Here is a 14,143-nt window from a genome sequence, read left to right as displayed (position 1 = left end):
GGGTCTCCCAGGAAAATCGTGAGGGTTGGCAAGTATGCTTATACCTCCTAAGGGGAAAAAAATACAGTGTACCTCACCGTCCTGTGCAAACTGCGGTACAATTTTTACCTAGTGGGGGGGTCTCATTGGCCTGGTGCACTGCCAGGACTGTAACATTTGTAGGGGAAACACTGCGTTACGTGGCAATAATGCACTTCCGCATCAGAATGCATCTTAGAAATGATTAATTTCAATTACCCTGGTACTGCTACTCGATACCTGTAATCTATTAACCAAAATAACTCAGAACCAAGTAGTTCAAAACTTCTCCTGTCAGATTTAGAAAAAAATGCCTATTTGTATGGTTTTGCATGCAGCCAATCACTGCAAGCATTCTTAGGTTTAATGCAACATGTGATTGGCCCCTCCGCAAATAACTGACACTTGTGTTTATCGACACACACACGCTCTCTCTCTCTATTTCACACACACACACACACACACACACACACACCCACACATGCACACACACAGACAGAGAGACTCTACTTCTGTTCAAGGCTATAGACCGAAGGCAGACAGACAGGCCACCCACAATTAATTTGCTCCAAGTCTGGTGGAATTTTACCCAACTGAATGCTTCCATTCACACGATGGGTATCAGATGAAGTAGAAAAAAAATGTACTCAAATGAAGTACTCTATTGGCATCACTATCACTTTGAGGGCACTGGTATTGTAAGCTTTTTAACCCTTTGAAACCTGAGCAAATGAGCTTGATTTCTGACCAAAACAAAGACACAGAAAAAAGGCTATGAGTAATCTTTCAAAAACATTGGAAAAAAGCAATCAGCAACGCAAAAAAAAGAAAAAAGTGAAAAACAGGAAAATTACATGAACATTAGCTTTTAAAAACAGAGAATCATTAATAATAATAATGTATTTTTGTAACCTAATTTTAGATGTTAGAATTCTAATAACATCAAATATATTTTCCCTAGTTATTTGATAATTTTCTAATGATTCTCTGTTTTTAAAAGCTAATGTTCATGTAATTTTCCTGTTTTTCACTTTTTTCTTTTTTTTGCGTTGCTGATTGCTTTTTTCCAATGTTTTTGAAAGAAATCACACCAGAGTGCTCATGTATCAAAAGTTTAAATAATTGTGAAAGGCATCTGAAAGCACAGGAAAAGTGATGTTGCTCCAGGTTTCAAAGGGTTAAATGATATCCAGCCCTACTGATAATAATTTCACCGTAAGTGTTGACAGTTTTTTGCATGAGTCAGGCTGAAATTACACGTGCAACTTACTTTGGAAATTGCAGTAACCTAAATAGGTCAGGGTGCGCTATGAACTGTCCCAGCAGTCAGTGACATGCGTCTCTAAGCACTTTACTTTTACAGGACAATTATTATCTTTTTCTATGTAACATTTTAATGGGTATTTCGACAGAAGCCTCCACCTTGTGAAGGTAGATTTCATTCTGTTTCATTGCTTATTTTCATACAGATATCAGCAAAACTACTAATGTGATCTTAAACAGACTGCCTTATATTTTGTCTGTGGGCAAAACATAATAAACTTGCTTTAATTAAATGCTTCTCTGCAGGCTATTTAATAAAGAAATAACTGACTCATTTTTTTGATGGATAGTTGATTTTTATGGAAAAGCCTCTGAGTGATGTTTAATTGAGTTTTTACTTTTGCAGTTATTATCTGCAGTAGATTAAGACTAAATAACTTGGTATCAAGTGTTGCCATCTGTCCACCTTTTTTAAAGCTTCTCTTCTCTCTGCGTCTCTTTTCATAAAGCTCCTCAGTATTTTCTTGGAGTGTTCACCGCACAGACTTGCTATAACATGTTCTTCAAACTGATGAAAGCTATGAACAGATGTACAACATTAGACCAATCATGATGACCCGTTAAGAAGTCTGCATCCCATCTCTAACAGCCCCTGCTCACAGCTGGCCATATCGCTGCAGCTTGGACAAACCTTTCCTGTTATCTGCAGGAGGGGAAGTGGAGCCTGCTTACTTTCATTTTGAACAGCACTCTGTCGTCGCCAACGAAAGCAAAGCTGTGTGCATTACCTATAACCCTCAGACAAAGCATTACAGCAGCCTTAGTTCTCTTACAATCACTCAGCCGCACTTTTACGTCCAATCACCCATGATAAATATGCAGATAGCGTGTCAGTCCTGTATGTCTGCAGATAGTGTGACACTGATGAAATGTGTATTATGTAATGTGCGTGTAATTGTTTCCTAGGGCCAGCTGTACCTCCTGGTTACAGACCAAGGTTTCCTGACAGAGGAGAAGGTTGTCTGGGAAAGTCTGCACAATGTCGATGGAGACGGCAACTTCTGTGATTCAGAGTTCCGGTTGCGGCCTCCGTCTGATCCAGAGACTGTGTACCGCGGCCAACAGGATCAGATAGACCAGGTCTGAGCACTGATGCAGGCAAGACTAGCAGAACCAGCAATTATCCACTCCGAAACCATAATAGTGCTTAATCATGATGTGCATTCCACACCGTCAGTGTACCACAAAGGACAAGACAGATAACAAGATCAGTAAGGACATACTGGTCTTCATTGCTCGACTTTACAGAAATAAGAGAACAACTTGATGGGAGACAAAAGAAAAAAACATATGGTATCAAATTTCAGCAAACACAAGTTACAAAATAAAATCAATTGTGCACCATCACAAGCTATAAAAGCAGCAAAAGTGAGGGCAGTTCTTCAACAATAGATGTGTTACATCTCCCCAAACCAGCCTTCCAAAGGGAAACACCTACTTTTAAGGAGTCCAATATATTCTTTCATGGCCTTGGAAAGTCCCTGAAAGCTAGAACTCAGAGAAGTAAGTCTCAAACTTACAATGTCATAGAGTATAAAGTATGGAGTTGCTCCATGGACTGCTGGTTCCCAACCTGGGGGTTCCCACTAGGGTTCGCCAAAGCTTCACAGTGGGTCATGAGGCCTTTTCAATTTTAAGGAGTGTAAGAAAATGTATATAGTATAAGAAGTATGTACACAGTAGTCTTATATCTCTGGATTTCATTTGTGTGGAGAAAACTGTTTTTATTTAAATGTTTAGATTATTATTCAAGATATGAACTTTTTTTTTTTTTTAAATCTCACAGGATAAGGGCATGGCGAAGACCTGAACACAAGTTACATTCACAGAGCTGTCACTGTCTGCTAAACAACCTTGTTCTGCTTTAGAAATGTATACAGTTAAAATAACCAAAGCACCAACAGAAGAAAAACCAAGCATTAGGGAGAAGCAAACACGGAATAGAGGACTGTTTTCCAAAGCTGGATGAAAAAAGGCCTATTTTTTGTATGTAGGACTGTTAAAAAAAAACCAATATACAGACAGAAAGATTAAAATAGTTCCTTAAAATATCACGAAAATTTATCTTTGATTAAATATTCTCATCTCGTTCTCATCCATGCTTTGCTGCACCACACAGTCTCCACACAGACCCCTTGCACTGGGTTGCACTGGGTTAATGTCTCCTGAGCACATTTACTGGTTTCACAGCTGTCTGCTCATTGGTTGGTCACAGTGGTCCAAACCCAGAGCTTGCTGACAAATTGTCTGCCTTTGCTCCCACACACACAGACTAGACAAGAGCATGGGGGCTATTACTTTTTATTCTCCCTGCTTACACAGGCTCAGCCCCTCCTTATCTGCAAGATGGGATTGGCGAGGAAAATCTATTCAGGCAATGTTCTGCACTCATAATCAATTCAGTTAGATTGGAGCAAACTTGTAATGATCCCAGTGTGGAAATTAGGTCTTTCTTAGTGACAAAGCACATGACATAAAAGAAGATACTGGGAATAATACAAGTGATAGCACCGGCATAAAGGACATTTTCTAAACTACACTGCAACTGATTACTACAAAAAGTGCAACGAAGATAGTACAGCAGAAGAAAATTAATGAAGACAGACACAAACGGCTCAATCAATAAGTAAAGAACTGTGGCTGTGGATTGCGGCTGTGCTTGCGTATGGATTGTTTGTAGTATAGGCCGAGGAGGTTCAGTTGTTGCGTAATCACAGCACAGTTTATTCTGCTTAAGCATCACACTGACAGACATGCTAATAAATCAAGTCTTTCTTTCTTTGTGCGTGTTCATGTGTGTCAGGACTATCTGATGGCGCTGTCGCTGCAGCAGGAGCAGCAAAGCCAGGACCTACAGTGGGAGCAGCTCCCAGAGGGCATCAGTGACCTAGAGCTGGCAAAAAAGCTTCAGGAGGAGGAGGACCGACGAGCCTCCCAGTACTACCAGGAGCAAGAGCAGGAGCAGGCGGCAGCAGCAGCAGCACAGGCACAGGTGGGGAGGGAGGGGGTGAGGGAGAAGGAGGCAGGTGGCAGAGGGAGGAGAAGTAGGACTTTGAACAAATGTGGGGCATTTAATGTAGCATAGAGGGAAGATGTTGCCTTTTGGAGACAGACGGATGTCTGCATCAGAGTTTGAGCTATAAAGAGGGAATTGAGATAGTGGTATTCTTCTCTCTTGTGATGCAGCCTCCCTTTACTGTGAGTTCAAGGCACAGGCTTTGTCCCTGGAGCAGTCATTACTTCTCCTTGTTGAATATATTTGAGACATATAATATATTTATTAAATGATTTCTATAGATATTATTAAAACCAATGTGGCATTGCACTTTTATTCCTGTTTTTTAAAAGAATATTTTTAGTAACAAATAACGGACCTGAAACCCTTTCCTCCCGATTCCCCCTCTTTCATTCTACTTTCTTACCTTTCTTCCTTTTACATTCACATAAATAATGTCATTGATTTAAAAAATCAAAAATTTGAAAATAAATACATGACAGAGCCTGCATTTAAGTGCTTAAATGGTTATCATATCTTATAAGGTATCACATTTGTTATCAAACGTTCCCAAAAACTTGGTAAAACTATGAACTAACTATGAAAAACTATGAAGCATCACCGTGTCCTAAATGTCCTGTGTGTAGGATTTAGAGGCATAAATATGCAGAAATGGTATATAAATAACTATAATCAGTTAAAATCCACCTTAAAAATAAGAATTGTTGTCTGTGGTTAATGCTACATAACACTAAATGCTACACATTACACCTTGAAATAAAGATTGAATAGTTTACAGATTTCTTCATGAAACTTCATCAAGTATGTAAATTTTTTTCCAGTCACATACAATGTGTTTTTATTTATTTATTTACTTTTTTTTAAATGGAATAAAGATAGATGTGAATTTCATTTGTTCAAGCCAATTTACTCCATCTTTGCAAAGACGATAAAGACGTACAGTTTAGTCTTTTTTTTTTTTGCTGCATCTTTTCCTGCCTGAAAAGCCTGCTTTTGATGGGAGGGAAGGGGCCTTGTCTTGTCAGCGCAACCAAATATTGCCAAATTACAAACCAGCTGAAAGTTTATTTTATATTGCTTGGAAAACAAATTAAATATGTCCATAATGTGCTATATTTTAACCCGGACGTTGATATTTGGTTTATCACTTCATTCTAGTTCAGTGCAATAAGTAGCTTTGCTTTCAATACTCTCATATCTATGGATTTTTACTCTTTTGCTCTTTGCTCGTGTTTGCGCAGCAGGGCCAGCAGGAGCCTGCCGAGGGAGATGAGGCGGACAGAGGAGGAGGAGGAGGAGGAGGAGGAGCAGGAGCAGGAGCAGGCGGAGCAGCAGCCGGCGCTGGGACGGCGGCAGCAGCCGGAGCCACACCCAGCCCGGGAAAACAGTCCTCGAGCGGGGAGCGGAAAGCCAAGAAAGAATCGAAGGATAAAGACAAATGTGTTATTTTGTAACATACAGCGTGTCTGTGTGAGTGTGAGTGTTTTGTGCATTTGCTTATCTGTGAGACAGGGGACAGCATTTGTTTCTCCATGGACTGGACACGCAACGCGTGGCCCCAACTTGACAACAAACAAGGGAAGGAGACGTTTTGAGGAGAGATGCGACTAGACTAACAGAGGATTTGCTGTTCCCAAACCACTGGTGCCTGCTATCCTCTATCCTCAGTGGAACCTGGACATCAGAGGAAGGGACACAACAACAACGACAACAACAACAACAACTACCCCTTATCTTTCATAGAGTCGGCCAAACTTTGTTACAAGTTGCACAGTGCACTATATTTGTGATGTGGGGTCAAGTTTATTCGGGGTGGTATATTTTATAGCAAAAGACATAATCTGAAGAAACAAAATGTCACCCTCTCACCATGTTCTTACAAAAACAATCATTTCATTCATTTTTCATTATTACAGCAGCTTATAAGCTTTTTTGTACGTATCAATATTTACAAAGCGTATATAGTCAGACCCAGGGTTTTTAAGTTGATGCCAAGATTCACATTTTATTTATGTGTCTTTTGGGAGAGGTATAATTTTTTTCTGTAAGCCAAGAGGGATTTTCTCATAATATTGCCTGTTGGAAATCAGTGTAACACTATTTGTGTCCCCTCCGAAACACTATGTTCCCAAGGGTTAATTCATGCCAGATAGCTGCCAGACACTGAAGCTATGGGACAGTACTCATCACAGCTCGCCCTGTTCAGATTTGCCTTACCACAGTACGGCAGTGTGGTATTCTGCTCTGTCTGAATGTGAATGTGTGTTTGTTTTCTTGTGTATGGTGTGTACAGTACACCTGTGGTATCCATGTCTCTTTCACTGAGAATCAAGGCTCAATTTGAAAATAGCCAAATCTTTTACGCTGGGTTAGTTCAGCTACAAATTCAGGACATTTAATGTCTTTTATGTTGCGATTTTAATTCACAAAAAAACATTTTAGACAGTCAAACTGAGAACAATGTTGAGTATTTTTTCCGAGAATTTTTATGTGAATCTGAAGTTGTTTCTTTGCGAGACACAACTAGCTTTTGGCAGTTTAGATTTTTGTTAGAGTGCACCCAGTTTTGAGTGTGTGGTAGTTCTGAAAGGCCCTTTTCTTTCTCACAGTCTCTTCTGGCAGCTTCCTGAAGAGCTGCAGTGTGTGTGTGCGAGTGTGTGTGCGAGTGTGTGTGCGTGTGTGTGTGTGTGCGCGCGTGCGTGTGTGTGTGTGTGCAGGCACTATCATTATCTCCTCTGTTAGGATCTGGATGTAGAAGTTACAGTGCGGTTTTTGAGAAGACATACCACAGAATTCAGTCATTTGTCCGCAATGTTCCTCTAAACTAGGAAAGTTCAGTAGGTGAACGTGTATGATTCTTTTCCACAAACATGATCCCCAAAATCTGTTATGCCCCCAGAAATTTTTCATGGTGTTGGGCCATTGAAAATCTTGGGGTGACAAACCAAAACCAAAAGCCATAACTGAATTTCAAGAACTCTATTTTGCTAAAAAAAAAAAAAGTGACTGGCGTCTGGAGACTGGCTTGCTCAGTGTGTGTTGAGTAAATTGTAGTAAAACAAGGTGCTCTGTGGTGGCCTAAATGCTTCAAAAACAGAGACAAAAGGAACGAGCTTACTGAAAAGAGTTGGGGTGGTCGGTTGAGGTGGTAACGGGCACTCTTGTGTCAGAGAGGAAAAGTAGGAAAGTATAGAAAGATAGAAACACATCAAACCGGCCACAAGAGGGGGTGACCGTGTGAAAAAAAATGTATCCAGAAAAAAACACTGGATTTTCAAATTTAACGCCATGGCTTTCTCTGACCCGAATGAAGAAACTGATTTTGCAGATTCTTTATTAACAGTTAAAATGACTAATTATCTGATCTGCATTTATTAATACCAGTACAGTTGGTTATGGGTAACCAGAGAACTCAGAAAATCCCTGTGCCAGTTTTTCCCCTCGCCAACATTTTGCCAAAATTGGGAGCCTTATTTCGCTGATTCCCAAAAGGCTAATGTAACAATAGATTTCTTAGGTTGTCTTGTTTCACAAAATACAAATATCTTCACTCTAGTTTAAAAACTGAGTGCGCCACAGCCTCTTAAGACACTTTTCCATTGCACAATAAACTGCTAACACCCGCTAACATCTGGCGTTTTAATGCAATGGGAAAGGTAACAAAAGGCATTTTTACTCGCGCTAAATGACTCTGCAGTAGTCACAGGTATTTATCGGCTCCGGCTCAGATTGGCATTGATGGTAACACAACACCTGGGTAAACACACCAATTTTAGCCCCTTCACCGGCGAGATGCAATGACATGCTGACACCCCCCTCCATGTCTGCCCAAGCAGCGCTCAAACATCAATCCAAATTAGTCTGTACCAAGTTTGAAAGAGAGATTAAATACACACACATGCTTGTCTGCTGCAGAGCTGTGTACACAGCTCTAGTCTTCTGTCTATAGTCTGTTCTTAGTGCGTTTACCAGTGTTTAAAAAATCCACGTACATGCGTTAATTTAGTAGAAAGGGGGTTTTAGAAAGGAGTATGATCTCCTGTTGGGAACCTGACTTGTTTCACGCTAAAGCTGTGCTGAGTAGTTATTTTTTCATTCCTTGTGCTCCAGTTTTTCGAACATTAATCTCAAAGTTGATCTCAAAGTTTTTTCTGGAGCCATTCTGAGTAGAAATATACAAATGTCATAACAAAAAAGGTAAATTAATCTGTTATTCTGGAAAATAATAATGAAAGTTAACATACTGAGCTGTCCTGGGGGTATAGGATAAACATCCTGAATTCTGTGGTATCACCTTTTAAATTTTCACTGCAGCGTGCAAACACATGATGTACATATTTACCTAATGCATTCTTATAATGGATTTAGCTAGTGGTTTGTGCCATTATTGTACCATGGGACTGCCTCCTGAGAAACTTTTCTATCTATACATTCCAAGTGGATGCCTTGACTCAAGCCTTCTGTTACAGACTGAGGGAGACAGTCGTTGTAGGAGGTCTTTTCAGAGCTCGTAAAGCAGTCTCCATTATTTCGTTCAGTGAGAACAAATCCACTGTCAGGACAGGACGATTACATGGAGGCAGCAGGCTACCTACTGTGTGGGAACTTTTTCTTACGGGCTTCATATGATGGCTGGAGTTTGAGCTCCGTGTTTGTTTGGCCCGAAAGAGGCTGTGTTTTGTATATATATATAACGCCTTACAACATTTCAACATATTTTATAGGACAAAAGGAAGCAGGCGTATTACCAGAACGAGACAATCCATGCATTTCTTCACACGGCATCAGAAACACTCTCAGGCCTTTTGTGAAGGGACATATCCTCCTAGTGTCTTTTATGTATCGGCACAGTTCCTCGGCCTGTAGTCACTTTCTTAGACGCAACTTTAGGTATCTGCTCATGTATGCACACAACTATTTTGACACATTGAAGGACTTTAACACTATTTTATTTAAGACCCTCATTGTTGAACTTCAGACTAAAAAGAACTATGAATAAAGCTGCTCCTCTTGTGTTAACTTAGACTACCTGATTACAAATAAAAACCTTGAACAGGGTTAAGAAACATTAATTATGCACACTTTTTTGTGACTCCTTAGCAGTTTTTTCCCCCCATGCAGCTCAAATAACATGTTCATACAGTGAAAGCAAGAAGGCAGAGGGGAAGCTTTTGGCAACATTGTGCTATATTTTTGTCTGTCTTTTCACCTCATTTATGTCTCAGCCCAGCAAGTGAACATGCTGATTAAACATTCCAGTGGAAGTTTAAAAAATGTAACTTCACTTCGGGCATGGGGAAATTTGATGCTGGTTGGCGTTCGAGCAAAAAGAGCGCGGAGTGACACATGCCACACATTTTTATTATTATTTCAGACGTACTACTGTGCATTAGCTCGCTGTCCCTAGTCATTACTACAGATATTTTTGTTGTAAAGTGTTTCACCCTATAGCTCCTATGATGAATTGATGAGAAGGATATTGTGTGTTCAGTGTCTCCAAGTGGTTTTTATTGTAAGCCTTGTACAAGTGATGGTGGGGTAAATGCTGTAAAATTAGTGTTCTGACAAGGTGGTTGTTGAACAAATAGTCGTTGTAATTGGTTTTGCACTGTTACATTGATATGCACTAACAGAAGAGAAACATACCTCATTTTATACAGAACATAAAATTGTGCACGAGTGCTATTGTCCTTTGGGTACCTTTAAAAACTGGCCAAAAGAATTATCTCAATGTGGTTGTGGTGTGTTAAACCAGCTTAATAATATTCATTTGTAAAAGTTTGAAAGGGCTGTTTATTTTTCTTTTTCTTTTTTTTTTTGGCTTAAAATGAGCGTACATTTGTTGGAAAATAGTACCACTTCAATAGGACTTGCTGCAATTTGATATATTCAGGTTAGTGGTACACCTATACCAGAAAAAAAAGGCTACCAAAACAAAGGCCCAAGTACCAGCACACAGCTCATAGATGCTGAGGAAGTTGTGAATTACAACAATGGATAGATGGATGTCATTCGAATGGTCTAACAGCAGCAGTTTTTATACAAAGTATGGAAGAAAACACTGGTACTCCACTCAAGCAGCAAAAAATGGTGTAGGTGCACCCCTAATTCAGGTAGTTGTTTATCCAATCCATTATTTAAGTACACAACAAACAAAAAAGGGGAAAAGGCTGCTTTCTAAGGCTCGAGTGTTGTCATCTATGTAGCAGTGGGAAATGTTCATTCTTGTTGTATGAATCACACATCCAGAGTGCTGAGCAGTCTACTAAAGGGAGACGTTTTCTTTAATGCAATATCAAACTTCCAGATTTTACTTTGTGGTGCATGTATAGCGTGGGCTGAAAAGGAGGCCAGAGTAAAAAATTTGATTATTAACTACCCTGAGACCATCATTTCCACTGTATGGCCCATTGTGTTTATATTTCACATGAAACATACAAGTAAAAGGAAGGTGTTTGTGAATATGGGAGGTTACTCATTTGTGTTGATTTCAATGTTCATCTATTTACATAAATGACCAAATAATGTATGTAGCCTTTCACATCACAGTCACACAATGTATATGGTGATATATATATAACAAAATGCCTTATAGACGAGGGACATTCAACCTGATTAGAAATACCAGGATAATAAAAGACTAAGATCAATAGTTGCCTTGCTGTCATTTGTAATGAGCCGTAATTGCTTTGAGGACAACCCGATATGTTTGATATGATTTATCTTCTAAGTAATGTGTCTGACAACTTATGAAAAGAATCCCTTCAGAGATCAACCTGTTAAAGATCTTCTCTGTTTAACCAAACACAGCACTGAAATCCAGGGTTCCCATTTTCATTTACAAAATTTCAAAACCTTCCCATGACTTTTCAAGGACTCATAATACGGTTATTTCTTGCTCATAAATGTAATTTCTACCTGGCATACATGGAAGGAGAAATGGAGCACAGGGAGAAAATTAAGAAAAGTACGTGATGGTAAAAAAAACATCTCACACTGACGCAAATTAGAGTTATGCTACATCGACAGCTTCAGTAAATAAATTTGCTGTTATCTTACATTAAGTTGAAGGTTATCCACAGAAGATTTCTGCAACAATTTCATTAAACACCACAAAATCCCATGACTTTTCCAAACTTTCAATTTCTTTTCCAGTTTTTTCATGACTGTGGGAATTCTGGAAATCACTATTGTCAAACCCACCAGCCTCCATTTAAATGGACAGTAATTTTAGCGTGTAGAGCCAGCACAGTTTTCCATCTAACTGGGTGAATTAAAGTTTTATTTCAACCAAACCAGTCGGTGATTGTTGGAGCAGCGGAAAGATGGACCAAGAAGGCTTTTGAGGGTTTTATTTTGCTTCTGACGACTTTGAACGAGGCGTGTTTTCCGATGATAAAATTACTGTTTATTTAAATGGTGTCTGGTGGGTTTGATGATGGTGATTTCAGGGCTGTTTTTGGTTTAACAAAAAGGATCTTAGTCTTTAACAAAAGGTCCATCTCAGTAGGGATCCTTTTTGGATTATGTTGTTGCTTGTTTGCCGCTGTTGGCTGCAGCAGTCTCTGTCAACACTGGACCAGTTCCAAATATGATGTTCCCACAACTCCCTTAGACACAAAAACATGTGAAAATAGGGTCTAAATTAAAAAATACCAAAGCTACCCTTTAAGCATAAACTTCTGAGTCCATGATTGGGTGGGTCAATCCATCAGCAAATTTTACCCCAGGTTAAGCTGGCCATGACCAGACAGGAGACAATAAGAATACTGCTTATTCTGCTTATGATTTTGTTGTTTAATCAAGCTTTATCAACCACTTCTGACGAGGTGCATGCGTGACCGGTCACAACTTAACCTGCCTTTAGGCCCTGGAGCTCAGAGGTGACTGGTCCCTTTCTGAGCCAGAAAACACATTAATGATAAGTGACCAAATTACTTGAGCCTACTTTAGCATATACACAAAAGTCAGTCTCATCACTCTTAATAACAACCACACAGAGTGACTTATACTGCACAGCGAAAGAGTAGACCAGGCAATTGTAAAAACCAAGATGCTGCAAAGTTCGATTCCAATCCGAATAACCAAAAGAAAGCCTGTCTGCAGAAATACTAACAACAGAAGCATAATAACACCAAACAACAAATAACATCTTAATAACAGCAAGCACCAAATCAAAGTAATAGCCTCTTTTTTGGCCTCTCGCCACAAATCAAAATTACATCTTAAGCAAATCTTTTAACTTTAGGGCCCTGTGTCAATCTCACACACACACACACACACCACAGGGTTCAGCACCATGGGCAGCGTCATATGGCCAGGTTTCAGAGAATGACACTGATCAACAATTTCGGTAGATTAACCCTTTGAAACCTGAGCAAACTGGCTTTACTCCTTTCAAAAACATGCGAAGCAGGCAATGAGCAACTTCAAAAGCTAGGGAATATGTCTAGAAAACTATATTTATAATTGTCATAATTACGTAGTTAAAATTCTGTGACAGTATTATACGTTTTAGGCACTTTGTTTCCTTGTCAGTTCCTTGTTTGTGTCAGTTCGCTGTTTGTTTTTACTCGGTAATTTTCAGGTAATTTTCTTGGACCTTTTACTATTCTACTAAATTTTACTAATAAAAAAATAACAATTTTCTAACATGAATCTAGGTTAAGTATTTCTTATTAAAACAAGGCACACTTACAACAATTTAAAACCTGCACTGGCTACCGGAAATAAACAACAGAGCATTGTTTTACCTTTTCAGAAGTGCTTTCTTCTGGTCTTCTTTGTAGAAAAAGCCTCATTATTTCCTTAAAATCCAACTCACGACGGATGTCATGCTCAGGGGAAGTCAGTGTGAGGTTACTGACTTCGTTTTGCTGCATGCTTGATCGCAGTCTATTTTTCACCAAGAGAAGGGTCTGGCCGTCCTCTACAGGTGAGTAACCCCACCGGCGCCATCGTGGTCTCCGCTTTTTCCCGCTCTGGTAGACTCTCCTTCCTTCTTCTTTGGTTTAAGGACTCCCGTTAGCTTCATAGCTTTTTTAAAAAAGAATTATCTTTTAATAAGTGTTGTCTTTCTTAACAGTTCCCTCTAATGTGACCCGCTCTCAAACATATTGGACATTTTGACCTGGCTAGCTACAAGCTGCACGTGCCACTCGCATTTGAAGACGTCACACGCCAAAACTGTTCCTCTACGCTCTGATAGGCTGTTGTGGCAAGGTGCACACGTGGGTCACTTGTACATTGGACCAATCAGCAGCCACAAATGAATACCGGAGTGATGGACAGAAAATTCGACAAATAAAGCAACGCGGGTTTTTTTTTATGGTCCATTATGGAGCTTCAGCCCCCCGTGCATTTGATTTAGGTGCGTGTCCGTCAAAGTATATGGCATTGAAGATCTGAATGTGTTGGTCTATTAAAGACGAAACTGAAAGCATAAGTAATATTGTAGTGACTGAAAAGGTAAATTATTGGTTTAACCCTTTGAAATCTATTATTTTTAAGCATCATTTCCTTGTTGTCATTTGTTTTTTTGTTTGTTTGATTCCTTTGACTTTTTTTCTTCGGTTTTCAGGTAAATTTCCTGTACTTTTTTACAAATTATTTGCTGTTTGTGTAATTTTTATTTAAGTTGGTCATTGCCTTTTACCTATGGTGTTGAAAGACATCAAGCCAATTTCCTCAGGTTTCAAAGAGTTTACTGGTTTGGTCACTGCCTGCACAATGTTTGCACCACTTATATGTCAACCTTTCGTCATTTTAATCAACATGCAGATCTCA

General features: G+C 39.4%; 1 protein-coding gene across 4 annotated transcripts in view; it reads left to right on the top strand.

Moving 5' to 3' along the window:
• mindy2 (MINDY lysine 48 deubiquitinase 2) overlaps window positions 1-11,007 on the top strand; it is a 28,551-nt gene extending 17,544 nt beyond the window's left edge. For 2 of the 4 annotated variants that reach the window (XM_042492522.1, XM_042492361.1), the window contains 3 exons: window positions 2,248-2,421; window positions 4,145-4,333; window positions 5,602-11,007. In XM_042492522.1, the coding sequence (XP_042348456.1) occupies window positions 2,248-2,421; window positions 4,145-4,333; window positions 5,602-5,811 (573 nt within the window). In that variant the 3' untranslated portion in view covers window positions 5,812-11,007. Of the gene's footprint in view, window positions 1-2,247; window positions 2,422-4,144; window positions 4,334-5,598 lie in introns of all 4 variants that reach the window. The other 2 variants (XM_042492443.1, XM_042492279.1) reach the window with 1 other exon arrangement.
• Window positions 11,008-14,143: the final 3,136 nt, after the last annotated feature.

This window comes from Plectropomus leopardus, chromosome 1, assembly GCF_008729295.1.
Source record: "Plectropomus leopardus isolate mb chromosome 1, YSFRI_Pleo_2.0, whole genome shotgun sequence".
Taxonomy (NCBI): domain Eukaryota; kingdom Metazoa; phylum Chordata; class Actinopteri; order Perciformes; family Serranidae; genus Plectropomus; species Plectropomus leopardus.
This window is presented reverse-complemented; position numbering and strand designations above follow the sequence as displayed.